Source organism: Cornus florida, unplaced genomic scaffold, assembly GCF_030987335.1.
Source record: "Cornus florida cultivar Cherokee Brave unplaced genomic scaffold, ASM3098733v1 CherokeeBrave_3.0.0_Hap2_Chr08, whole genome shotgun sequence".
NCBI classification, from domain to species: Eukaryota; Viridiplantae; Streptophyta; class Magnoliopsida; order Cornales; family Cornaceae; genus Cornus; species Cornus florida.
In genome coordinates, this window is record NW_026775578.1 from 16712761 (window position 1) to 16739628 (window position 26868).

General features: G+C 34.8%; 2 protein-coding genes across 2 annotated transcripts; one reads left to right on the forward strand and one right to left on the reverse strand.

Annotated features, from left to right (window-relative positions):
- The first annotated feature begins 7707 nt into the window (after positions 1-7707).
- LOC132269603 (ABC transporter F family member 1) lies at positions 7708-12981 on the forward strand. Its single transcript, XM_059770858.1, has 6 exons — positions 7708-7885; positions 7965-8183; positions 10375-10448; positions 10547-10757; positions 10850-11084; positions 11558-12981. Exons 2-6 carry the CDS (start codon positions 7965-7967, stop codon positions 12613-12615), a joined length of 1797 nt encoding a protein of 598 aa, XP_059626841.1. The 5' UTR covers positions 7708-7885; the 3' UTR covers positions 12616-12981.
- Positions 12982-14175: 1194 nt separating this feature from the next.
- LOC132269604 (dolichol kinase EVAN) lies at positions 14176-26067 on the reverse strand. Its single transcript, XM_059770859.1, has 14 exons — positions 25724-26067; positions 25322-25434; positions 23226-23432; positions 22926-23030; positions 21329-21399; positions 21160-21240; positions 20865-21079; positions 19278-19467; positions 19100-19165; positions 17738-17826; positions 17521-17635; positions 15505-15556; positions 15319-15419; positions 14176-14719 (listed from the first exon to the last, which is right to left on the reverse strand). The coding sequence occupies exons 1-14, from the start codon at positions 25912-25914 to the stop codon at positions 14606-14608; spliced, it is 1710 nt and encodes a 569-aa protein (XP_059626842.1). The 5' UTR covers positions 25915-26067; the 3' UTR covers positions 14176-14605.
- Positions 26068-26868: the final 801 nt, after the last annotated feature.

The window sequence follows — 26868 nt, forward strand, 5'->3', positions numbered from 1 at the left end:
AGTTAGAAATATAAACATATTCCGTTAAATTACTAAAATTAAATTAGGCAATTAAACTCCTACCATCCGTTAATCGCCTGTACCGTTGTACACTTTCCTACGGTTAAATCCATGAGTACTAAGACACTAATTTATTATGTGTGGCTCTAATATAACATGGTAATATTGTTTAAAATCCATGTTCCAACCCTTTTTAATTTTCTAGACACAGTTTGAACAATTAAATCCTTCCGGTCTGTTAAGTCCGTAAACAACCTGCGACTTGCTTTAGATTTTCCTACGGTTTAGAACATTAGTATCTAAATAAATAAATGCATCATGGGGCTTTAATACTCCATGAATTAAGGTTTAAAACCATCACAGTAACCCAAACACAGCTGAACATAACCCAGTTTGAACCAAAAGTGCGTAATCAAGCTTCTGTAATGCACAAGACCACAAAGCCTGCTCTTAAAACCACAGAGCAGGCTCTAACCAGCCTAGAGCCAGCTCTCCCACAAGCAGAGCGGGCTCTCTCCTTGAGAGAGCCGGCTCTCCCCCTTTTGAGAGCCTTCTCTGCTCCAGACCTCTTATCTGCTTCGTCCGGTTACCTTCTGTGTTTCCGACGAAATTCAGTGTCCTATTCCAAACCTTGTAAAGATTATTAGGGTTCAATTAAAGTTCTTAAATCCCTAGAGACTCCTCCTATTCTAGTGTGAACCAATTGACAAAAAGCTAAAACAACACACAACAGTTTATGCAAGAAAAACCAACTTCAGTTTAACTAGGCATACGAACAGTTTAAAGTATGAAACATGTATCAACATTCCGTTTTAAAGTTTTCAGTGTTAAATTATAGTCCAAACCATCCTAGAAACTCCTTGGATTCCCTTACGAATTAATTTACAGAAGTTTAAAACCATAATCAACACAGTTTTATGCAATAACCAATTTCAGTGATTTAAACCATAAACAGATTACAGTCTGATACATTATGCATCATCCATTAATTTTAAAAGTTGAATTAGTCCCTAAAGACTATAAAGAATGCACAGAACACAAGTTTACAGGAAGGAGAGAATAAAACTTGCCTTTAGGTTTCGGTTTAAAACTTTTCAACGCCGTCTCAAGTTTCAGAATTCTCCAAGATCGTTCCTTCCTCTGATTACTGTTTCATCCCTCTGTTACTTCTTAATTCCATCCCAAATCAATCCCTTCTTTCTCCTTTAGCTTTACAGGTGATCTTTCACGACCCTCTCTGATTCCCTCTGCAGCTTCTCTCTGTTTTTCCTCTCAAGATACTATGTCGTGAATAGGGTTTTCAACCTAGCAGACCATACTGTCTTATATATATATAGGTTCCTGGTAAACCCTAATCCTAACTCCATAACTCATTAAAAGCCGGCTAACTAATCTTCAAAACCCTAAACCTACACTATATACACTACCATGGAAAAATAAACCAATTGAGTTATTTTAAAACACACGTCTTTTAACCGACTTTTAATTAACTAAATTACATCACAATTAAATCATCCAATTAAAAAAACAAATAAAAAAATCTTAACTACATAAGTCACTTAAAACACATAGACAATTTCAAGTCAAATAAATAGTTAAATAAAAACACAATTAGACAATATTAATTTAAATAACACAATTAATCAATTTAAAAAAACCAACACAACTAAGTCACATAATTAAATCAATTAATCAATGAAAAAGCAAAATTAAAACTAAATTCCCAATTCTATCCTTTTTGAACACAATTAATCAATTTTAAAAAAACAACACAACTAAGTCACATAATTAAATCAATTAATTAATGAAAAAGCAAAATTAAAACTAAATTCCCAATTCTATCCTTTTTGAAAACTAGGGGTATTACAACTTGTCCAACTAGTGTCCTATTAGAAGTGTGCAAAACAAAACACCACGAGAAACATGGAATGGAAGAAAACCAAGTGTCTATCATTTACGGATTTTTTAGAGCATTACCCATGTGCACGTGCCGGATGAAATGAGAACCAAGTTAGACAACTAAAGTGAAAAAATGGTGTTCATTAGCTATGATGTAAGTTCCAAAGGTTACAAGTTGTACAATCCAAGTAATGGGAAAACTCTAAATGAAAAGGAAGCCATATGGGATTGGAACACTCCAAATGAAGATTATAATATTTTTTTCAATTTCAGATGAGGAGCAAGAAAGTGAAGGCATGAAGCAGCCCATTTCTCCACCAACATCATTTTCACCACCATTAATTCATGATCAATCAACTCCATCATCATCAAGCTCAAGTAACACACCACCATTTCGCATGAGAAGTCTTCGTGACATATATGACGAAACGGATGAGGTAACGAAAAAGTTAGGTTATCTAACACTGTTTTGTCTCTTTGCGGATTGTGAACCCGTAGGATTTGAAGAGGCGACACAAGACAAAAAATGGAAAAATGTTATAGATAAATAAATTAAATCGAAAGAGAAGAATGACACATGGGAGCTTGCTACACTTCCAAAAGAGCAAAAAACAATTGGTGTCAAATGGGTGTATAAAGCAAAGAAGAATGCAAATGGTGAAATTGAAAAACATAAAACAAGATTGGTCACCAAGGGGTACAATCAAAAGCCCATAATTGACTATGATGAGGTATTTGCACCCGTAACTCGTTTGGAAACAACTAGATTGTTAATTTCTTTGGCAGCCCAAAATAATTAGAGAATCCACCAAATTGATGTGAAATCGACTTTCTTGAATAAAAGGTGTATGTTCAACAACCCATGGGCTATGTTATAAAGGGGTAAGAAAACAGAGTCTTGAAATTGAATAAGGTTTTATTTAGCTTGAAGCAAGCACCAAGGGTATGGAATAAGCGGATTGACAAATATTTTTAAGGTAATAATTTTTCAAAGTGCCCATATAAACATACTTTTTACACCAAAGTAAGTGAGAATGGAGATATAATTTTATTTTATTTTATTTTATTTTATTTTTTATTTTTGCTTATTTGTGGATGATTTAATCTTCACATGTAGCAATCCAAACATGTTTGAAGGTTTTAAGAAGCTTATTGCTCGAGAGTTCAAGATGACGAACAATGGCATCATGGCTTATTATCTTGGCATTGAGGTCAAGTAAATGAAGGATAGAATTTTCACTCACCAATAAGGCTATGCTAAGGAAATTCTCAAGAAATTCAAGATGGAAGATTGTAAATTGGTAAACACGCCCATTGAAGTTGGAATTAAATTGTCAAGAGATAAAGATGGAGAGATGGTGGATCCAACATTTTTCAAAAGTCTTGTTAAAAGCTTGAGATACTTAACGTGCACAAACTCATTTCAGGACGATTAAGAGGATTATTCGTTACATTAAAGGTACATTTGATTTTGGATTATTCAATTCATTTTCTAATGATTTCAAGCTTGTGGGTTATTGTGATCGTGATTGGGCCGGAGATTTGGATGATAGTAAAAGTACTTCTAGTTATTGTTTTTTTATAGGAAAAACTGCTTTTACATGGTGTTCAAAGAAGCAACCCATTGTCATCCTCTCAACTTGTGAAACGAAATATGTTGCAATCACTTTATGTGTTTGTCAAGCAATTTGGTTAAGGAATTTGTTGAAGGAATTACACATGCTACAAAAAGAGTCAACGGAGATTTTTGTGGGCAACAAATCAACAATTGTTTTAGCCAAGAATCCGGTGTTTCATGAACGAAGCAAGCATATTGATACAAGATTTCATTTCATTGGAGAATTCATAACCAAGAAGGGGGTGGAGCTCAAGTTCATCAAGTCATAAGATCAAGTTGTGAATATTTTCACCAAGCCCCTCAAGTTTGCAGAATTTCACAAGTTAATGAGTTTGCTTGGAGTTGAAAAAAAAATCAAGTTTAAGAGGGGGTGTTAGAAATTAAACTTGATTATAATTTTTGTTATCTTTGAAGGTCATAAGTGTTTTTTTATTTGGTGTTTAATTTTATATTTATGTGAGTTTTTTTATTGGAGTTAGTGGGAGGCATGAGAGTTATAACCAGTAACGGTCATGTTAGTGGGAGTTATGCCTACTAAATGTTATGTTAGTGGGGTGTTAATTTTCATTTACATATATGTTTTGAAGCCTATATAATCTGATGTATTTTATTTATTTTTAATCAAGTGAGATAAAAGTATTTTCCTTCATTTTATTCTCTTCAAAATATTATAGTGTTGTGTGTGTATCTATGCCACTATTTCCAACATGTAGTCACCTTGTCGGAGTAACAGCAACCTAACGTCCCTCTCATGGGCAGCGACCCTTCTTCTACCGATCAATTAGGTCTAGCAGCCATGGATGGGGAACCAAGTCGTTGTCCCTCTCTAGTTAAGTTGGGTCGCTAACATCGACCCAACTCCTCATTCTTGTGACCCAAGGTCACTAGCTGTTTCTCTCACGGCAATAGTCGTGGCCGCACCAAGACCCACCGCCTCCACCACAAACCAAGCTCCATGAACGCAACGTAAGCCACAACCCATGAATACTTCGGCCAAAACCAGAGGGGCCGGACTTCAACACACCTCGTCGGTGCCGGTAAGTCCAACGTATTTTATCGCCCCCGAGTCTTCATCGGCAGCGACCTTGGGTTGCTATTCCTCTCACGGTGACCCAATGCAATAGCTTAATTAGTAGAGGGGAAAGAGAGAAATGAGGAAAGTTATGTGTTTTGGGGGGGTCTAATTGTTACTGGGTTTATGTTAATTAGCAAATGGGTTGACGGGTTTGAGTATAAGAGTGACTATTTTAATTTGAATAAAACAGAGCAGTCATTTTTTAAGTTTTCCTATGGAGTCTCTGCTATGAACTTCAATCCTCTCAGTGTTGGCCTTACCGTTATTCAATGAGCTGCTGTTAAAGATGTCTGTTGTCCGTACTCTCTCTCTCTCTCAAATTCTCTCTATACTATTTATTGTACGGACAAGATCTTCTTCAGCGCATGAGAGGTCCTGCACAGAATCCAGTGGTTGAGATTGAATTGATAAATGGAATCCATTAATGATGATGCAATCTCAATCATTAAATTTTGTGCTCTCCTGCGCTGGAGAGGATCCTTGTTCTGTGTTACCTATGTTTCAAAATAAATGTTTATTTTCGAAATATATAACTCACAATTTTTTCGTGTATTTGAACTACATATGATCGAAAGAGCTAATGTAGCTTTGTAATTCTACATCGAGGTTAAAGATATCATTTTAGGCAATAGGAAAGGTAAATTTGACCTTTCACTGTTTTTTTTGCTCTGCACAAATCGTAGTTACTTAACAATAGAGAGTAACTTGTTACGTAAACCAAAACTTCAGGGTAGGTGAGTGGAATATTAAAACGTAGAGAGAGTGTGGGTGGAATATTGATAAAGGTCAAAAGGTATAGGTGAAATTTACTATTTTTTTATTGTGTAAAATTATTGGAATGTGTTCTAGATTTTGAGACATATAGTACATATCATTTTGACTCATTTGTTTTTATCAAAATATATAAATTATGGTTAATTTCACTGACACCCCCTCTGATTTGGCCAAATATCACATAAAATTATCTTTCGAAAATAACCATCACTCGCATTACAAATGTTTTATCCATTTTTCACTTACACTCCAAAAGTTACTTTTAAAGTGTGTCAATACATTTTTGCATGTAAAATGATATTGCTACCCTTTTAACTATCTGTTGATATAAAATATGGTTGAAATGACTTGAATACCCTTTGAATTTCATTATATAAATTTAAAATTATTATATATATATATATATATATTTCTCATCATGTAAACCAAAACATATATATTTATGGAAAAAATAGTGAGATGAAGAGTTTTGGGGGTGGCATAGTAATAAATGAGGACAATTTGGTTATTTCAAGCTTTTCATATTTTGTTTTAAATTATATTAAAAAATAGGGATAAAATTGTCATTTTGTACATTTTTAACGACAAAAGTAATGATAAAAAAAATTGGAATCTGAGTGATAGTTAATTTCAAAAGATGGTTGATGGTGATATTTAGTCAAACCTAAGCGAGTATAAGTGAAATTAACCCTATAAATGAATGTTAAGTCATAAAATTATATTATGTTAGATTGATTTTATTATAATCTATTATGGCATGGTATCGTTTGTTTTAGTAAATATTAAATATATATAATTTCAATGTTTAATGCATAAACTTCAATGTTTTTTTTATGTGAAATTACATAGATTATTGTAAATAATGAATAACTCGTTAGAAATTATAACAAGGGCCTCGTGACATAGTGGTATCTCCCCTATTTTTCAAAGTGGATGGATATGAAATCCTTAAAAGTGTGTAAGTGGAGTGTATGTGTTTCTTGCCATTGACAAAAATAATAATAATAATAATAGTAAAAAATAAATAAATAAAAATCGTCAAAAAGACTTGCCACTTTGACTTAGCTTACCTAGTTTGCTTGAGTCACGACTTAAGTGTTTCGCTTGGTAAGAAAAAAAATTTGAATGGAAGGAAAAGAATAAGTGATTGGACGAGACATTCCTAAAGAAAAAATTGTATCATTCTCTTTTTTTTATTATATGTTTGTATACTTTAAGATTGTAGTAATTTAAAACCTGAACTTGTTTTCCCTTCTTTCTTCTTTACAAATGAGGAACAATGACCTTCAATTATTCTCTCCCCTTCTCTTCTTTCTATGGAGCCAATGAAAATTGTTTTTTCCTTTCTTATCTTATCTCCACACCTGTTCCTTCATTCCTACCCAACAAAATATAAATGATAATTATAATTATACAATTGTTTTTGGATGAGATTATATACATTTATGTATGTAGAAAAATTTAAGTGAGATCAATTTGGCACTCAATTTCTATACACTTATGATTCACTTGTGTTTCTTTAATAAATGAAAAGACAAAACTACCCAGAATGCATTTTGAAATAATTATACAGTTTGAGATTTTTTTAAAGGAAAATTATGCCATTTTGTTTTGTAAAATAAGTGTAAAAAATATAATATAAACCCAACTCCCACAATTCAGAATGTTGTTCTCACGCTTCTCGCACGGATTGACAGAACACATCTTTTTCCTCAATTCGCGAATTCAATTTTGTCAATCCTCAAATTCAATTTGTAAATCTTCAAGGTGGTAACAATTTCTCAATTAAACAATATTCCTTTAAGAATTTATAATAAATATTATAGATTTCTCACGTCTTATTTTTTTAGAAATAAAAAATATACTATAAAATAAAAGAAATAAGACTAATATAATTCAAAAATGTTTTATTGCGTTAGTAAAATTACATTTTTATTATTCCAAAAGATATATAATGGTCATTAGTATATGTATATTTAAAATATTTTATATATACACATATATTTAGTATAACACAATAGTGTGAAAGTGCTTTAGACGGGCTCCAGCCTAATTAAATTTTAGATTTTACTACTTTTATGCTCATTAGACATTATCTATGTCATTTAAGTATAAACATTTTTTTTTTCAAATTTAATTAGAAAAAAATATAGCAATTATACCCAACCATGATGACTTAAATCTAGATAAATAGGACAACGTGTTCAGATAAATATCCTGAGATCTTTTAGTTTTTATCAGAGAATATCCTGAGGTCTATGATATAAGAAAGAAAAACTACCCAACACATACGACGTCGTACTTCAATTCTCCGAAACCTTGTCGACTTTTTCAACTTAACCGACCTTGCCGTGCCTTGTTTCGCCACCTGACAACACTTTTCTCATCAAAACCTCAAATATCCTCCTCGCTCTCTCATTCCACCAGACAAAACACAATAAAACACAAAACCCTAGATCTCTCTATTCCTGTGTCCAAACAAGCTCCGATCTCACCTCCTCTCCTCTCGATTTTTGAAGGTACGTTTTATTCTACCTGATTTATAGGTTTTCTTTTATTGTGGAGATTTTGATTGATTCTGATTCTTGGTGGAAAAAGATGGTGTCTGACGCGAGCAAGAAGAAGGCGGCGGCCAAGAAGGCGGCGGCTGCCGCGAAGAGAGGAGGGAAGGCTGCAGCAACCGCTGCGTCGTCGAAGGCGACCGTCGCCGCCAACGGTAGTGCCGATAACTTGGCGAATGGAGTGGCGGCGCTTCAAATATCAGATCGGACTTGTACCGGAGTACTCTGCTCGCATCCTCTCTCCAGAGATATTCGGGTGAGTCATCCGATCTATTTGCCATTACCGGTTTTAGATTGTTATGTTGAAGGGTGGAGATTAGGTTTTCCTGTATCAGCATAATAATTTTTCGATTTTCTTTCTACTGGTTCTGGGTATAATTGACAATCGTCTAAAATCGGCCCTTGTTCTTCTTTTATTTATTGATTATTGTAGTTCTTGTATTTATTGATTATTGTAGTTCTTCTTTTATTTATTGATTATTATACTTTTATTGCTATGTTTTGTGTTAATTTTAGATGATTTAACGTGGGCTCTGTTTGTTTTGTTGGAGAATGCGATCTCTGAAGAATTAATTAATTTCAGTATTTTAGGTAAAGTTTCCCTAGAATTTTTAATGGAACTATAGGTGTTAGCATGCGTTATGATTGTAAATTTGCCATGGACTCGTTGGAAGGTAATGACTGCTTCATCACTTTTTGTGTTGGTGGGCAATAGAATCCGCTGATAGGTGCAAGCAAGCATGGCAAAGTTGACTAATGAGAATTCTTTAAAATAAGTGAGTGGAAAGTTTTGGTGGGTTACTTTTTTCTAAATGACAGATAAGAAGATTGAAAAATGCCACTGAAAATTGTACCAAAACAAAGATGGCGGAAGAAGAAGGTAGAGAAGATATGGTGGGCAGTTAGTGATATCATGTATGGACTGTACATGGATGTTGGTTGGAATTGGCAGCTTTCATATGGTTGTCTTATTCGGGATAAAATGGTTATAACATTAATGAAATGATATATAATAATACAACGAGGAAACCGCACTCCAACATGATGTATATAACTATGTTCTATTACCATTAGAAAATTTTAAATGGGTGTTAGCAGGAGAAAAGAACAAAGCCCTAATTTGAGAATACACGATGAAGTAATTGGAACTTTTGTATAAAAATAACTAAGGTAGTGAATCCCATCATTCAATTTGGTCCCATTTATTTCATTGATAACTTCAAGAACCATCTTGAGTTCATTAAGCAACAAATATATTTTAAATCAAATTCCTTATAAAATGGAGAAAAATGTGAAAGTATCTTGTGAAAAATAATTCACCAACTGGAATGTTAAATCTCATCCAAGGAAGTTTAGTTTTAATAAACTCTGTTCACCAAATGGGATTCTTCTTTTTATGCTGTGTTTATAAGATTTATTTAGTTTTTTTGGTATCCTTAACACGAACCCCCAATAGAAGAGGAGGCACACCTAAGTCTCAAAGTTTATGAATTGTACTAGAATGTCAGTTGGAGCGCTTGGACTTTTTGATTCCATCTTTGTTGCTAGTTGGTGGAACTGGAGGGTTGGCACCTGCTGTGTTATTGTGGCCTTTTACTATCTAGGAAATTCTTCTGTTCAAGTGGGAGAGGGAGCAACTGAAGCATTTAGCACTGTGTAACAGAGTATTATTCATGTTGTATAACCTTTTCTACATGTTGGAAGGTTGGCTTTTACTGTATGATTTTGTCAAGTTTAATTTGATTAAATTCTGGAGATCTTGCTTTCCAGGAAAAGGAAATACTTTCAAAGACTTATCTTTTGATTTTAACCATATACAAAATAAAGTTAAAAGAATTTAGAATACTAAGTTGGTATCTATTATCTCAAGTTTTGGAGTTCATATATACATAGCTAGAACACACTATAATGATGTGGTTATTAATATCCATAATTTGGAAGAAGCGTGGGCCCTTTTTTAATCTGATCTAATGTTTTTTGGACACTTGAAAATGGAATTACTTTCAAATTAAAGTGAGAAAGTCTCGAGTCCCTCGGTTATTCTATTTTGTGCATTTTGGATCTCTTAGCTGGGTCCTTAGTTGTTGGGTCCCAGGATTTTTAATTTTCATCTTTGCTGGACATATGCGACCTATAAGGTTCTTTAGTTATTGTAGACTTTCTCATTGTAGCAAGTCTCACAATTAGCTTATTGTTGCTAGCTTCATGCATCTAGACGAGCGCCTAGGCAAGCAGACGGGTCTGCCACCAGTGTGCTCTGCCAGGGTTAATTACTTGAACATTCTCTTTTGTGAATATATCCAATATATTCAACCTTCTTGGAACTCCCGTGTAGGAGGTAAATACGTGCATGGATATCCTTTCTCAGAAAAATGTTAGTTAATTTGTCTCAATCTGTTTAGTTTTGTGATATAGATGATAAACTGATCTATGTATGGCTGTTGCAGATAGAGTCTCTATCACTTACTTTCCATGGACATGATCTAATTGTTGATTCTGAGCTGGAGCTTAATTATGGCAGGTTTGTGAATTATGCTTCTTGACATTATTATATTGCTTCCATATGAATTAGCTATTTGATGCATTCATATCCCATTCACCACATTTCAATTTTTTCAGACGTTATGGTTTGCTTGGGTTGAATGGCTGCGGGAAATCTACCCTTCTTACTTCAATAGGATGCCGGGAACTTCCCATTCCAGAACACATGGATATTTTTCACCTCAGTAGGGAGATTGAAGCTTCTGACATGTCTTCACTTGAGGCTGTTATAAATTGTGACGAGGAGAGGATGAAATTGGAGAAGGAAGTTGAAGCCTTGGCGGGACAGGTGTGTCACGAGTTACTGAATTAATCTCTCTTAGGTCTTTAGTCCTTTCAGGAACAGCAGTCATGAACATTGTATTATTTGTTTGGTTTTAGGATGATGGTGGTGGAGAATCTCTAGAACGTATTTATGAGCGTTTGGATGCCTTAGATGCATCGACTGCGGAGAAGCGTGCTGCTGAAATCTTATATGGTCTTGGTTTTGACAAGAAGATGCAAGCAAAGAAAACACGTGATTTCTCTGGTGGTTGGAGGATGAGGATTGCTTTAGCACGGGCTCTGTTTATGAATCCAACCATCCTGTTACTTGACGAACCCACTAATCATCTTGGTAAGTTCTTTTTTGTAGTAAACTTGCTCATGGCAATACAGATTTTATTGTTACTTTTGAATCATCATCTATATTTGGTTTTCTTTTCTTTTCTAAAAAAAAAAAATGTAGAGTTGGCATTTGCCTTTTGTTTGAAACCTCCTTCTACAGTTCTTTTTTTTGGTCAAGATAATGGTGTCGATCATTCTCTCTTTTCTGAACATAATTGCAGCTATCTTAGTGGCTTAGTGTTACGGGGTTACACTTAGTAACTGCTATTTGTGTTGAAAATATCTGTTATCTAAAGGATAAGAGTAATTCCATTACAAGATGATGTATGCTTTGTTTCTTCTTCCAGTTTGGGGATTCTAAGAGCTATTTACTAAGAATTTATCAGTCCTTATGCATTGATTCATGATAATACTTTCTGATTCACATGATTTAACCAAACTTAATGAACCTGATGTTTATATTCACTTATGTTTTAATGACAGATTTGGAAGCTTGTGTCTGGTTGGAGGAAACTTTGAAGAATTTTGATCGCATCCTTGTGGTGGTTTCACACTCCCAGGACTTCCTGAATGGTGTCTGCACCAACATAATCCACATGCAAAGCAAGACACTGAAGCTCTATACTGGTAATTATGACCAATACATTCAAACCCGTTCTGAACTTGAGGAGAACCAGATGAAACAGTACAAGTGGGAGCAGGAACAGATTGCTTCAATGAAGGAATATATTGCTCGATTCGGCCATGGGTCAGCAAAACTAGCTCGTCAGGCACAAAGCAAAGAGAAAACTCTAGCAAAAATGGAGCGAGGTGGGCTTACAGAGAAGGTGGCAAGGGACAAGGTTCTAACTTTCCGCTTTTCTGATGTGGGAAAGCTTCCCCCACCTGTACTACAGTTTGTGGAAGTCAAATTTGGCTACACACCCGATAATCTAATCTACAAGTGCCTCGACTTTGGGGTGGACTTGGACTCACGGGTGGCACTGGTGGGGCCCAATGGAGCTGGGAAGAGTACGCTGCTGAAGCTGATGACGGGGGATTTGGTTCCCCTTGATGGCATGGTCCGGCGGCACAACCACCTGAAAATTGCACAGTACCACCAGCACTTGGCTGAAAAACTTGACTTGGACATGCCTGCCCTCCAGTACATGATGAAAGAGTATCCAGGAACTGGGGAGGAGCAAATGAGGGCAGCGATCGGGAAGTTTGGGCTTACAGGTAAAGCCCAGGTAATGCCTATGAATAATTTGTCGGATGGGCAAAAGAGCCGGGTAATTTTTGCATGGTTAGCCTGGAGGACGCCCAACATGCTGTTGCTGGATGAGCCCACTAACCATTTGGATATTGAGACGATTGATTCGCTGGCTGAAGCATTGAATGAGTGGGATGGTGGTATGGTTCTTGTTAGCCATGATTTTAGGCTAATAAATCAGGTGGCCCATGAGATATGGGTGTGTGAAAATCAAGCTGTGACCAGGTGGGAGGGTGATATTATGGACTTTAAGAAGCATTTGAAGAACAAGGCTGGTGTATCTGATTGATCGATGCAGGTATTTGGATGGGCTGAAATATATTTCATTTAATTATATTATAACCTGGCTGGCTTATTATTGTTCTACGGCCTCGTGTTGTGTTCTCCAAGTGGATTTTGTGGACAGAGCAGAGGAGGTGTTGGGGGGGGCGCGTCGGTTACCATGTGTAGCTTGTTAGTCTGATTCTTTGCTTTGCCCTTCTACTACCATTAAGGAGATATATGATAGTAGTATTACAAGATTACTACTACTTATGTTGTCAGTTTTACTTGAGTTAATTCTATACTTGAAACTTATGATGTATTCAGATTTCTTTACGCAATATCGGTTTTTCCCATTTTGATCATTTAAAGAAAATTCTGAGATTTATTCGGATTTTGGTTGTTATGTGCGTCTTTAAATATATCATTGAGTATGTCTCTCATCCTAGGGGCTGATCTCTTTCTTGCTTTCTTACTCATTTTGCAGACCATTTAACAACTTAAATAAATAAAAATATGATGAGGTAACCAGGTGGAATTTTAATCTGTGGAGAACATGATAGGGATACAACGAGATTTTTGGAGATGAAAGAATTTAGTTATGGGATGATTTCTTTAGGTCATGCCTCAGTTTAATTAAGCAGAGTTGGTCGTGGATTTATTAGAATTTTCCTTTTCGAAGATTCAAATTAAACGGGCTTTAGAAGCGCTTTTTTATTTTACTTTGTCCCAGGGGTCCTCTCAATAGGACATGAAATTAGGCACACACGCCTAAAATTATTCAAACCAAATACACTGGAGTGAGAGATAGACACTAGAAATAACAGGGAGGGGAGAGAGAGAGAGTGGGAGAGAGCTAGGAGCTAGGTAGCTGAAACTCATTCAGTTTTTTGCATAGTGAATTCTTTTATCGGTTTGATTTTGTATAGTGAATTCTTTTGTCAAAATTTCACCAAGGATGTAGACTTTTGCAAATCACGTAAATCTAATCTTTGCGTGTGGCGTGTTTATTTTCTTTCATGTGTCAGACTTGTGTGAAACTTATCTAGGGTTAATGCCAATGAATAAATCGGAAGAACTTCCCAAACTGAAACTTACCTAGATTTATTTTGCATAGTCAATTTTTTTGTTGAATTTTCACTGTGAATGTAAAATTTGACAAATCACATAAATCTAATCTTTGTGTGACATATTTATTTTCTATCGTGGTTCTTAGGTTCACTACGTTTGTTTCAACATTACTAAATCATCAGACTTATCTAGGGTTAATGCCAATGAATAAATCGGAAGAACTTCCCAAGTACATGAATTCAAAATGAGCGAGTTTCTCGTGTGAATTCACAGCCAAACTATTGTTTTGGTTTCAGAAGTGAAATAAATAAAAGAAATCTACTCTATCCATTGACAACGTTTCTTGTTCCCAGTGACTAGTGAAGCATGTTGAGAACACGATGCTTAAATCAATAATTTTTCTCGCTAGGCATACATTTGCAGTTTCCAACCACATCCAGTTAACCATAGTTGAAGTACCATTTAAACGTTGCCACTTTTGACGTCTTGCAAAGAAAAATAATACTCAGCTGAAACATAAATGATAAAGAATATTAACATAAATGATAAAGAATATTTACAATGAAGAATTATTTTATTGGAAGAGAAGGCTCATTAAACGTTTACATGGTAAAGAATATATATATATATATATTGATTTCTACAATCTCTCTTTCCCTACAGTATCATCCCTAATCCTACTGACACAAGTGTATAGGGATTTGACCCTTCATATGTATACTGAACACAAAGTCTTAGTAGAATACCACACGAAGACTGGCTAGAGCTGAGCTTTAGACCAAAAAGCCAACAAAACCTCGGATACAAGAATGTAGAACAGATTTCGCAATTCTCGTATTCTCCTAAAAATAATAACAAAAAAGCCCTGGATCTTGTAGAAAATGTGGTTATTGCCTCTGTAAAATTATTCATCTGTGTATTATTTGGAAGTATTAGTGAATCCGCATTTACAGACAGAGAAGGCTGTAGAAGACAACGGGTATGAAGGCATTATCAAGCTGTGCTGTGTAGGCCTCCAACAAACCACTCACGGTCACAGCTCCCACAAGAGACACCCAATGCTGTGCAAATTGCATCAAATACAACAAAATTGTCATCCATCACAGTCATAAATTGAGTTTCCCTAAAGCTTCTACCGAGCAAGGGCACATATAAGCATGAGTAGTTTAATTAATACAAGAATGGGACAATGATATATTTCTGATTGTAAATTGACGTGTGTGACTTAGTATTTGACACCAACGACGACATAGATGTGCATGAAAATTATGCATGAACGCTAATAATGCACACAGAAGCCTGACTTAATTTAGGCTGTGAAGAAAGCATTTGACCAGGACTTTTGAATCCAGGGTGAGTGACCAAATCAACATTCTTGTTACCATTTTTCATCAAATTTAAGTGTAAGTGGCAAATCAAGCTTCCATTGCAGGTTTCCTTTGTAAAGAAACATAAACAATTAAAGCCAGTTCAATCACCTGAGCAAACAAGGTTCCAATGGATCTTTACAAGTGCATCGGTTGCAAAACTGGAATGCCAATATCTATGTACATGTGTAAACAAGCAATGATGTGCGTGAACATGCGCACACCCGTGCATGCTATAATGTGCAAGTGTGTTTCTGTGTGTGTGTGTGTGAGAGAGAGAGAGAGAGAGAGACCTGTGTAACAATATATCCTGTAGTAGCTAGAAGTGGAAGGAGAAGTGAACAAGCTGCCAAAACAGAAGTTATGCCCGCTGCAGTACCTTCGATGGTTTTCTCTATCAAGTGGATAAATTGCACGTCATATGAATTAAAGGCAAGAATCATACCATGATACCAGCAGAGGGAGAAAATAATACTTACTGCCAGTTTTGCTCCATCTAAGGACACCATACTTGTAGCCAACCATTGATGCCTAAAAATAAAAGTAAACTAATCCAGTTAACATACAAAATAGAGACTTTGGATGCACAAATAAGAATACAATATACTGGCACTCTTGTTAGCATCATAAATATCTGATAAGTCTCTCATCAGCATATTTTCCAAATTGATAAATATAACATTTGTCAATATTTCCTGCCAAGCATTTCTCAAATTAGAAAATTATTTGGTCTAACCTAAACAAGTTGTTGTTTCCCTGGTTAAGGCATTTCTCTTATAAAACAAATCAACACCATATTGTATCCTTTTTCTAATATTCATCTTAATTTTTATTCTATTTAATCATTTTCTTTTACTAGGTCAGATGTGTACCTAACACCTAGACAAATACCGCCCTACCCGATCACTTACCATCTGAGCCAAGGCCCAGAGGCAATCATAGCTGTATAACCCCCTAAATCAGACATTACTCACAGCTGAGCTTTGACTAGTCTCAAACTTCTAATGTGGACAGGAAGCATGCCTTCCCTCTCCAAGAACACTAGAGAATCTTCAGATTATAGCAAAATCAACTTCAACCAGCCTAAATTTGGATTAGATTAGTTTGGTAACAGGGCTTTGCATTTAAAGCAGAATAGGCTCTCAGACCTTTTAGAACACTCAGAACATATAAGTTACAAGATCATAGAGCACCATATTAAGGATTCTAGTGTTGGAACAGATTTGTCAAATAGATAAGGATAAATAATGAAATTTGGTTCTCACATTCAATAAGAAAGACACATTGACGAACAGCACAAAGTACAGGATAAAGGGTGAAGTACAAGTCTATAAGGGCTTCTGCAGTAGTTAAGGGCCGATAATTTAAAAAAAATACTATTTTATTCGAATCATTTATATTCTTATATGTCGCTGGAAAGCAATCATTAAGAGCAGGCATCACAGCATCTTACATAAGTTAATGAAGTATGAACACACAGACAGTTACATATACAACAAGATATGGACCTGGAGATGCCACAAATCCTAAAACTAACAGAATATGAAGACAACCAGGACACAACAATATATACATACGTACTTACATATTATCAAATACAGATGCATAAATGTATGAAAATTAAAATATACGTTTATATATAAGAACAATAATTGTTATACATATATTATTATATTTACTAACATTCCCTTTATATATTAAATAATAATTGTTTGTCATGTTATATATATATATAATTATATTTATTAGCATTCCCTAATAAAAAAAAGAATTAGATGCACAATTATTTTGTTGAATCTATCAAAATATTCTCTATTTCCATCTTATGATATTACAAATCACATGAAAAAATTGAGAGTTTGCACGAACATGAACATTAAACTAAACTAGACATGATATACATTCACCATGTCTCAATTCTTCTTTAAGAAAGTTCAAACATTTAATATTTAAAACGTATTGAACATATGCCTTGGAGTATCTGCAAAGTATCAAATTCATCTTTGAAATATTAATAATAATAAAAGTCATTATAAATACATTTGGAAAGTATTGAACATGTGTCCCCAAATATTTAAGGAGTATAGGCATTTGATACTAATAAAGTATGTAATGCCTTGTGAAAGTTAAAATTTCAAATTAACATGATGTCTGTCTCTTTGATAGAAGTTCAAGGTGTGTTAACCGTGTATTGAAAGAAACATAGGGGTGAACTACACTTCTGTCATAATATTTGCTCCCTCCCTTTTCTAATGAATTTTCTAAAGTTCTGGTTTTTTTTTAAATTATTATATGGCAATTTCGACATGTGAACCCATTACCTTATGAAGCACAGGGACTTGTGGATTTCCTGAACTTCCGTTGCAAGTAGATTTTTATTATTGGGAAGTAATTCAATTTGGAATGTTCCTAGTTTCTCATATGAGGAAACTATTCTGAAAAAGCAACCGTGTCAAAATATCAACATGATGGAACATAGCAACCAGAAAACTCACCATTGTATCTCCAATTCCAAGACTCAAAATTCCAGCAAAAGGAGCAAGTGGTCGGTCATTGAACCCAGAAGACAGCCAGATAGGAAGCGCACACCCCAGTAAGAGTGAAAAATGGCTGAAAAGTGAAAAATACATCAAAAGGGAAACAAATAATTCTTGTTTAAAAAACAAATTGCTAAATACAGATTCAGGAAATAAGTACAAAAAGATGCCATACCTGACAATAAGAAGATCAGAATCTCGATGGTCTGTAAAAGCATTCATAAATTGATGCACGAGCTGTCCTAAAGGCCAAATTCTCCATATCTACCTACAAAAATTACGGTTATGCAAACTTTACCGAGAGAGGTGCAAAACAACTTGTGAGCCATTATAATATCATTCAAAGCATGTACACAATAAGCTTGTAAGAGGAATAATAACATATCACTGTGTTTCTACTAAAAGATAATTACATCACAGATCTCATGAAGCTGACCAATCTAAATGAGAGAAAATTTCAAGTTAATTTTTGAAAGGATGCCAATGCAATGTCCCATATGATTTGGACTTAGCAAAATAGACAAGGCTTTTGAAGTACAAATAGTCGAGGTATAATGTCTAACATCATCTTCTAATCATATCTTGCGAATTTGGAATATACCCACAACATCTCCATGCAAGAGGTGAAGGGAGCCAGAAAGATTCTAAGCCCCTTTGACACTAAAATCCATATATTTATATCAAGTTCAAAAGCTTCTGCAGATAATAATGAAGATTCCCTCCGCTTTTTTATCTTTTCCAAAAAGAAAGAGAGGACTTGGCTGTACATCAAAATCACTTTTCCGAGTGGGCTCACCCGTAGTAGGGCCATCCCCAGAAATCACAGCATTTGTAGCATTGAATAATGGCAGGCAACTATGTAAATTGTAACATCATAAAGTTATCAACTTTTCACTAAAAATATTTTACTGAAGTGCCACAAGTTCAACAATATTTCCCATAAATATAGACTGGTGTATTTGTGTAATTATATGTCATGTTTGGAAATCAATTTCCACTCGTGTTTTTCTGTGTCTTTATGTATCTTTTTATATATTTTTTGTGGAAAAGGAGGTTACATGTTTAGTCTTAGAACCATGAAAAATTCCAAGTTTGCAAACGATTTCCTTCAACGGAATAATTTTTCAAATTCACGAATTAAAAAAATGTATGATTAAGCGGATCCCTAAAATATGAAGACAAACCCACATACATACCACAGGTACAGTCAACATGCAAAAGATATTGGAAAAGCATATATTTTCTCATGTGCTCTCTTTCAAATTATATTGTATCATGCACCTAAAGATCCTGGTTACCAAGTAAGTAAGGACCATTTTTACATATTGCATAAATTTTATGTCTTTATTATATAATATAAATGATTTAAGCAAATAACCATAAGAACCAGATTCCGTAAACAACATAAGAGGAAGAACTAAAGTATTAGACATGGAAGACAGAATTCACACCCACACTCAGATATCATTATTCTTTAATATAACATAAAAAAAATCTACAGAATAACACAATGTGGAGGTTCAAAAACGAACTTAACTCGAATAATTTCCAACGCTAAGAAAACTGCCAAAGCTGCACCGAATGCCAGATCAAGAAATTTTGGCTGCACATAAAGATAGTCAATAAAATTTCTAAGTGAGCTACAAGAAGAACTAACTTAACAAATAAGGTAGTACCCATATGCCAAAAAAGGTCATTATTGAGTCACTAATCACCTGGAAGATAAGAGCAGGCAGGAACATTGAAACAGCCAGCAGATGATAGTATTTTCGAAGAAGAATCCTCTCAATCTTACTGTTCTTTGAGATATTGTAGAACCGTTGAACTGACACGTATATAACAGCCACCCAGTATATGCACAATGAGAGCCTCTTAAGTGGTTGTGAGAAAACAAAATTTATTACCCTGACACAAAACATGAGATGCAAGTTAAATACATTATTCTGGCCGAATAACTCCATATACTGGGTAGCTACAATATACAAATTAGAATTGTGGGCCACAATCTGGAAACCAAAACAGTTTCTAAATGATAAATAAGTTAATTACTAATAATATGAAAGAATAGTTACAGGGCAAGCAAATAAAGCTGTGGGCGTAGATAATCATAGATTATAAAGCTACGGCTGCTTGACGCAATGATAAAAATTCACATGACAAAGGGTTATTTTGAGCACTCTTCCATTCTCACAACCATGTAGTCTGGTGCTAATTTTGAGACTGAAAATGGTGAAACTTTATGCAAGAATTGTTAAATGTAAGTTTATACAGAAATAAGGCACTAAAGATGACAAAGAGTTCCAAATCAAAGAATGAATATTTTCTTTAGTACTCTGAGAGCAGGAAAGAACAATGAAAAGCAGTTTCTCATCTAAGAGCGCCTTGATCGGATCTAGAGTTGATGTTGCGTGTTTTACAGGTGATGCATGTTCCTATTGGTCTTTCTAGGCATTATGCAGTGAACAAGTAATTCTTTTCATATCCAAGCACACAAGGTGCAATTCGATAATGCACACTGGGATCTATTATCCAAGGGCTTTAGTTGAGATAAGGTTTATTAGGTTTTGGTCGTTTCCTTATAAGGCTTAAATACAAACAGGCATATTTATGATTTCATAAAGAATAGTCCCATTTGATTTGTATTCTTCTATTTCATTTTATTTCTTATCTTCATTCCATGGCTACAACTGCTATGTTTTGGAAGTAGTTTAGGTAATTTTTATAATCTCTATAGGTTTTTCAACTGCATGCATGTGGTTGAAAGTGATTCTTCAAGGCTAAGGACAGAATGATTATCATATATAAGCGCCTCGGATGTTAATAAGATCAGAGAATTCAGTGCTTCACCAACAAACAACAATCATAAAAGAACATATCTGCAACATATGACAATGAACTGAGCCCCCATAAATATGTATTCAAATGGATGTGTGATTTGACTCCCATCCCAAATCCTCAATTCACCCAGTTTTTAAGAAATGCTGCAGTACAACATAATTAGCACCCTGGAGGCCAACGTCATGCTTGATATATTGTGAGAATAGTTTTCTGAAAATTTTGAAATTTCGTTTGGTTGACAGTTTTCTAAGAACAGTCTTTTGTAGTTCTCAGAAAATTATTTTCTGTATTAAGAAGTTCTTAGAAACTAAACCGAACAGATCCCAAATGAACTCTGAACCATTCCAACTCAATATTAGATAACATTATGAAAACAAATTACAGCTAATGTAAACTGTGGTGTTTTTGACAAAAAATGAGAAAACCAGAGTCAAGATGGAAATAAATTACTAAAATAGTAGTACCATAAAAAAGGATGCATGTGAAACTCTTGAACAAACTGCATCCATGATGGAATGACCGCGAATAAGATGAACACCAGGGAAGCATAGAACATAATAGATTTTCCGATCTCATGGTCTGCCCTAGCTTTAGAAAATAACAAACTCCTAATGCATCCCCAAATGTGAACAATAAATTTAAAGAATATTGGAAAAAGAAGAAGTCCAAGCAGCATGCCCTGCATGAAAGAGAAGCACATTCAATATCCAGCTACGCCATTCATAATCAACTTTTGTCTTTTCATGTCAACAATCATACCTGAATGATGATGCTTATCTCACTTCTTTTGATTCCATACTGTACAGAAATCATATCTGACGAAATTACATATCCATGAATCTGTTCAGCCAAGCATTATTCTCTGTGAAACTTACATTACATTGCTAAAATGCCATGACATAAAAACTACTGAGCTTAAAGAACTAACCTTTGAAATTGTACATGCTAACATGTCCCCAAAGTATATAACAAGACCAGCTGTCACCAGAAGTGCTTCCCCTGGGAATAGAGAAAGGAATGAAACTTACCGGGCAGAGAACAAGAAATAGAAAATGGTTAAGCAAACAGAAGTACACCCTCACGAATAGAACAAGGCAGTTGATGAAGCAATGATGCAATTACTACAAAAAATAAACCTCAAGTGCTAGTGGCTAAACTGAAGGAAGTTTAAGAAACTGAAAACAATAGATGCACATTCTGAATTGAAAATGGAAAATAAAATTGTAAAGACATTGAAAAAATAATCATGTTGCTTCCCAATGTTTTGACTTGCTACAACAAATGTGCTTGAATATATATACATAGAGAGAGAGAGAGATACTCAAATATTTAACTAACATCTGTGATTGTTGATTGTCTAACAGCATTTTTGAGAAATTGAATCAGTTTGGTCTTTTATGGACAAAAGTTTCCTAATATATTCTTTCATATGTTTTTTATTTATTTATTTACAGAGGAATAGCTTTCCTCAAAAATTGACCTACAAGAACTAATAAGATGAATTGAGGAAAGGTTGGCAAGAAGAGAAAGATAATTCTAATCCCTTTAATGAACAACAATACCTCATTGGAAAAAGGGTCTCAGAAAAGTTCTTCCAATCATGTTTTTCCTCTCTCTCTCATGACCAGGGACTTGTAAATGGAATAAAGAACGGTTCCTGATTAAGCACTTCCTGTAGCCAAGTAAAGGAGCACACTATTTTCACTTTACAAGTCTATAATTACTGATAATGTCTGAATATCTCCATGAACCTCTCCCCTGTTCTTTAACTGTCGCTTTCCATTGTTGTGAACTTCTGAGTCCCATCATAAGGGCTTGGATTTAACATTGAAAGAATAAACATATACAGTCACTTTTAAGATGAGAAAATGGATTTCCCCAGGAGACAACCACACGATAAGCTTGATACATGAACAAGGATAAAGAAGAACAGGGAAGTAAGACTCCAAAAATGCACATTGTTAAGTCTTTATCTATTTGTTTGTACAAAGTTGAGATGAATTTGTATGTATTCATGATCACATAATCACCATATAAGTTAATGACAATCTCAATAGTAATATTCGCTATGCAACAGATGTGTGTTGTAATGCCGTAACATCATGAAAGCGTCCATTGGAGCCGTAAATTGTTTCCATTGCCAAACTCCTAAAAAATCCCAAAAATTTGAGCTTTAAGTAACTTTTAATGAATTTATAGTGAGGATTGATAAGGTTAACAATAAAGGCAACGATGATGATGATGAACCGTTTCTCTTTAGTGGCCGTTATTTAGAATATTGATTAAAACTAGAAGGGAAGGTCGTCAATTCATCGACTACGATCCCACAATTCCTTATTAACCATGGGTTATAAAACTATTGATAAACAAGATTTTACAATATCTGCTGTATCAAAGAACATGCAATATATCAGCATTCAAATGAGTCTAATATTTTCTTGTCTGATTGTATTTTATTTCATTCATTTGATATAGAAAAAATTAACTGCAACTGAGAAAATGAGGTTGAAAGTGGTATGACATACCAATGGAAGCACACGAGGGGAAAGTACGAAGCACATGCAGAATTAATCTCACTGCTGCAAATCCATGACAGAGTATCCACAGTAGCTTCAATGCTGCATACCAGTCTGTAAAAAAGAGTATATTACAATACAAGTCATCAATAATTTTGTTCATTGACCTGCAAAACTGAATATGCTGGTGAACATATATCTGGCAAGACAGAAATTTTCAGAAACCAATACACAAATTAGTAACTTCTTGAAAGTATCAAAATGCATGCAAGTCCGAAAAGTTGAAGCAAATTTGGATTACGAATTTACCACTTCGAGAATTTGAAGCAAAAGACACGTAGCACACTGATGTGTAACAAGCTAAACATATTAAGCTAAACTTCACCCTCCAAACACTAGCCGAAGAAACGGAGCGTGTATCATTTGGCGTATGGCGACAAACAAAGCCAAGGAAAACAAGCACACTGAAGCAGCAGGCAGACGTGGCCCAATATTGCAACCGTAGATATTCAAGCTCTGTAGAAGGAAAAATTAAATACAACTGTCTAAGAATAACATAATAATGAACAAGATTGACAAGATGGAAACGCCAAAAGATCAACTTGGAAGAAGAACAATTGTGAAAGATATAAATGGTGGTCTCCTAGAACCTAACTATAAAAAATAAAAATAAAAACAGAGACATACACATAACGATATGCCAATTTGTAACCTTCTTAATTAGAAATTAGAGATGCAAAAGAGATTAACTGTACAGTTCTCATGCAGGACAAGAATTAGAATAACACTTTGCTTTCTATTTCAGATAAATGGTGAACTAGCAGTCCAGGACTTGGTACAATCTACAGTTTCATGGTTTTTAGAATGAGAAAGCAAGCTACTGAGGTTTACCAGCACTATATGCTAAAATAGATTACAAGAGATTGACACATAATGTTTGATCCAATCCCTAATAACTTAAGCTTTATGATAAAGTGCTTGTCTATCAATTGTTAAAGCTTCTATTCTTGGGTGTATTGATCTCAAATCTTTCCATTTTGTATTTGTTCCTCCATTTTGGGTGTTTGTTTGTACTTTATTCGGTCTGTCCTCTTCACTTGCAAGAAAGTATCGCATGTAAGTAAGAATGTGAGAAATTGATTTACATCATTTGTCACCTCCCCTAATTGCTTAATTTTTGGGGACAAGTGGTTCTGGAAGATAGACTAAAACTAAAGTTATTTAAGTATAAGATAGAAACTTATATAATTTTTTTTTTTTTTGATAAGTGAGATAGAAACTTATATAATTATATAATAGATTTACAAAATTTCTGGGGAGGAAATCTAAGGATGTATGACAATAGGTAAAGCAAGATTATCAAGATTAAGAATTTAGTATTTAAAAGAATATAGGAATTAAAAAGGTTGGTTTTTGTTCAAACAATGATTAGAAGGTAGTAATAGTAGTAGTAGTAGAAGCAAAGAAGATAAAATGTTTATGGGCTGACTAAAATCACACCTAAAAAATCAATTAAGTTCTACCATAAATTTGAGAACAAAAACAAATGAGATTCTATGCTTAACTAGATTCAATCTAATCCTAGAAAAAAAAAATAAATAAAGGTCTATTGAACTCATAACTAAAAACATTACTTAGAAACTTAACAATTCTACCCATAAGTTTAGCAAAATGTTCCCAAAAAATGGAGATCTCAAATTTCCCAAATTGAGCAAGGCTAGAACCAAGTAAGGTCAATCCATACCCCATGGAATTTAGTTCAGTTCTCCAAACTCTACCATGTGATACACTGAGCCCACTCGGTCAATTACGGTTGCCACATGAGTCTTCTTTCTCCCCCTTTAGACACACCTTACGTGGTTTATTCTATTGACTTATTTTAGTCAATTTCCTATATTTTATCTCTGTATATATATGCATCTCCTCTTCTAATTGATTTACCTATTACGCTTTTTTTTTTTCTTTTCATAGTTGGTACTCACACACACATGCCTTCTCAGAGGCTCGAACCCCTGACCTCTCTTTGAGAAGTAGGATCTTGATACCGTTAGGTCACAGGCCTGTTGGTAATTGATTTACCTATTACGCTTTATTATGGTCAAAATAATAACAAATTTTGCATGAACCCTTGATTTGATATTTCTTAACAATTAATACTCTTTTTACAATACTAACAGAAATACATATTAGATCTCTGGCTTTTCAATGACATGTTAGGAATGTCAAACAAGAACCCAAATTTTGAATTAAAATTATGCAAAATGCAGTATACAAAAGATGCGCTGGACATTTGCATCCAGAGCCTAAGTGGCTATTGTTGGTTGATCATAACATTATTTTCTCATGCACAGCAATTTCTTAGTATTTGTACCATTAACCGAATTCAAATTGATTTAACCCAGTACCTTCAACTCCAACTTCATTTAATGAAAGTGCTCTTGACAGCTGTATCAACCTTGATATCGTAAGACCGGGCAGTGTAACCGACCCTAGCAGAATCCCGGATGGAACTCCTGGCCTGATCAATCAATTTGTATAAAAAAAATATATATACAAAACTATAAATCAAACTCCAATTGAACATAAAATTGGATCTGGTACACTATGTACAAAAACCCAATACAACCTCAATCCAGCTTAACTGGAAAATTTTGAAAATTTTCATATAAATCACAAATTACGGTGCTATTATAAATCTTAAATTCACATAGAGAGGACTTCAAGAACCCTAGCAAAGCAAAATTCAATTAAAGGGCTCGGATGATGAGAAATCGAAGAAAACGTTTGTATGAAAAAGAAGTACGAACCTGGTCTTGAATTGACCAATGGAATTGGAAGCTTCGGCGACAATCTCGATGAAGAGGGCGAAGAGCGCGAGGAGAGAGAAAGCTAGAGCTTCGTAGAGGAGAGAGAGAGGAGTGGCGAACAGGACGCGAGAAATGAAGAGGACAACCACGGCCCTCTCGCCGTTGAACAGCGACGAAGCCGGAGTCGCCATTTGACTTTGGCGTATGGAGAAAGACGAACAATTCAGAGGATCGGCGACGAAATCAACCTGCAGAGGAGATGATGAGAGAGACAGGATTGGCGCGCACGAGATTTTTACCCGTCTTTAGAAATACAAGTCGGTTCGGGTTTTTTCCCATCAAATTCGTTAGAGACTTTTCTTGGACGTAACGCGTATTGTAATGACTGTCTCGTGCCACGGCCCAGTCCAATATTGCCCCAAATTCCACGCTTAGGGCTCATCTGCCCACCACCTTTGACCCTCCTCTCAATCTGTATGACACGCGTGCTGTAATGAACACGGATGGAAAATGAAATACATATAAATGAGTAGGGTTGCAAGCGAGCCGAGTCAAGCTGAATAATGATATGTTTGAGCTCAGCTCGACTCAAGTGATAGAATGCTCAAGTTCAACTCGAGCCGAGCTAAGAAAAATTGGTTCAAGCTTGGCTCGGCTATGTTCGACAAGCCTGAAGCCAAGCTCGATAGCTCGTTAATTTAATTTTTTTTTTTTTGGGTGATACTTCACATCTAACAGATTTGAAAAAAAAAAAAAAAAAAAAAAAAAGAAGAAGTTTGAGAGAAAAAAGAAAGAAAGTGATAAATTTGATCAAAAATTAAACTTACCAGAGTTGATTTTGATGGAAGAAGTTGAGAGATATACAGATCAATAGTAAACCCCAAAATCTATACTAAAAATCAGTTTGGATGAAAGACGATTAATATATAAGTGTGTTGCCGCTGTTGCTTGATAAGATGATAAAATATAAGAAGAGAGAAAGATAAAAGTAAGATTCCATGACAAAAAGTAGATTGTGTTGCCGCTGCTTGGGCTACGAATAATTTTAGAAAAAAGAAAGATGATTAAGGTTAGACATAAGACATGGGTTTGGGTTTGATTGTACAGATTGGCTTGGTTTTTGTTTTAAAATGAATAAATGATAA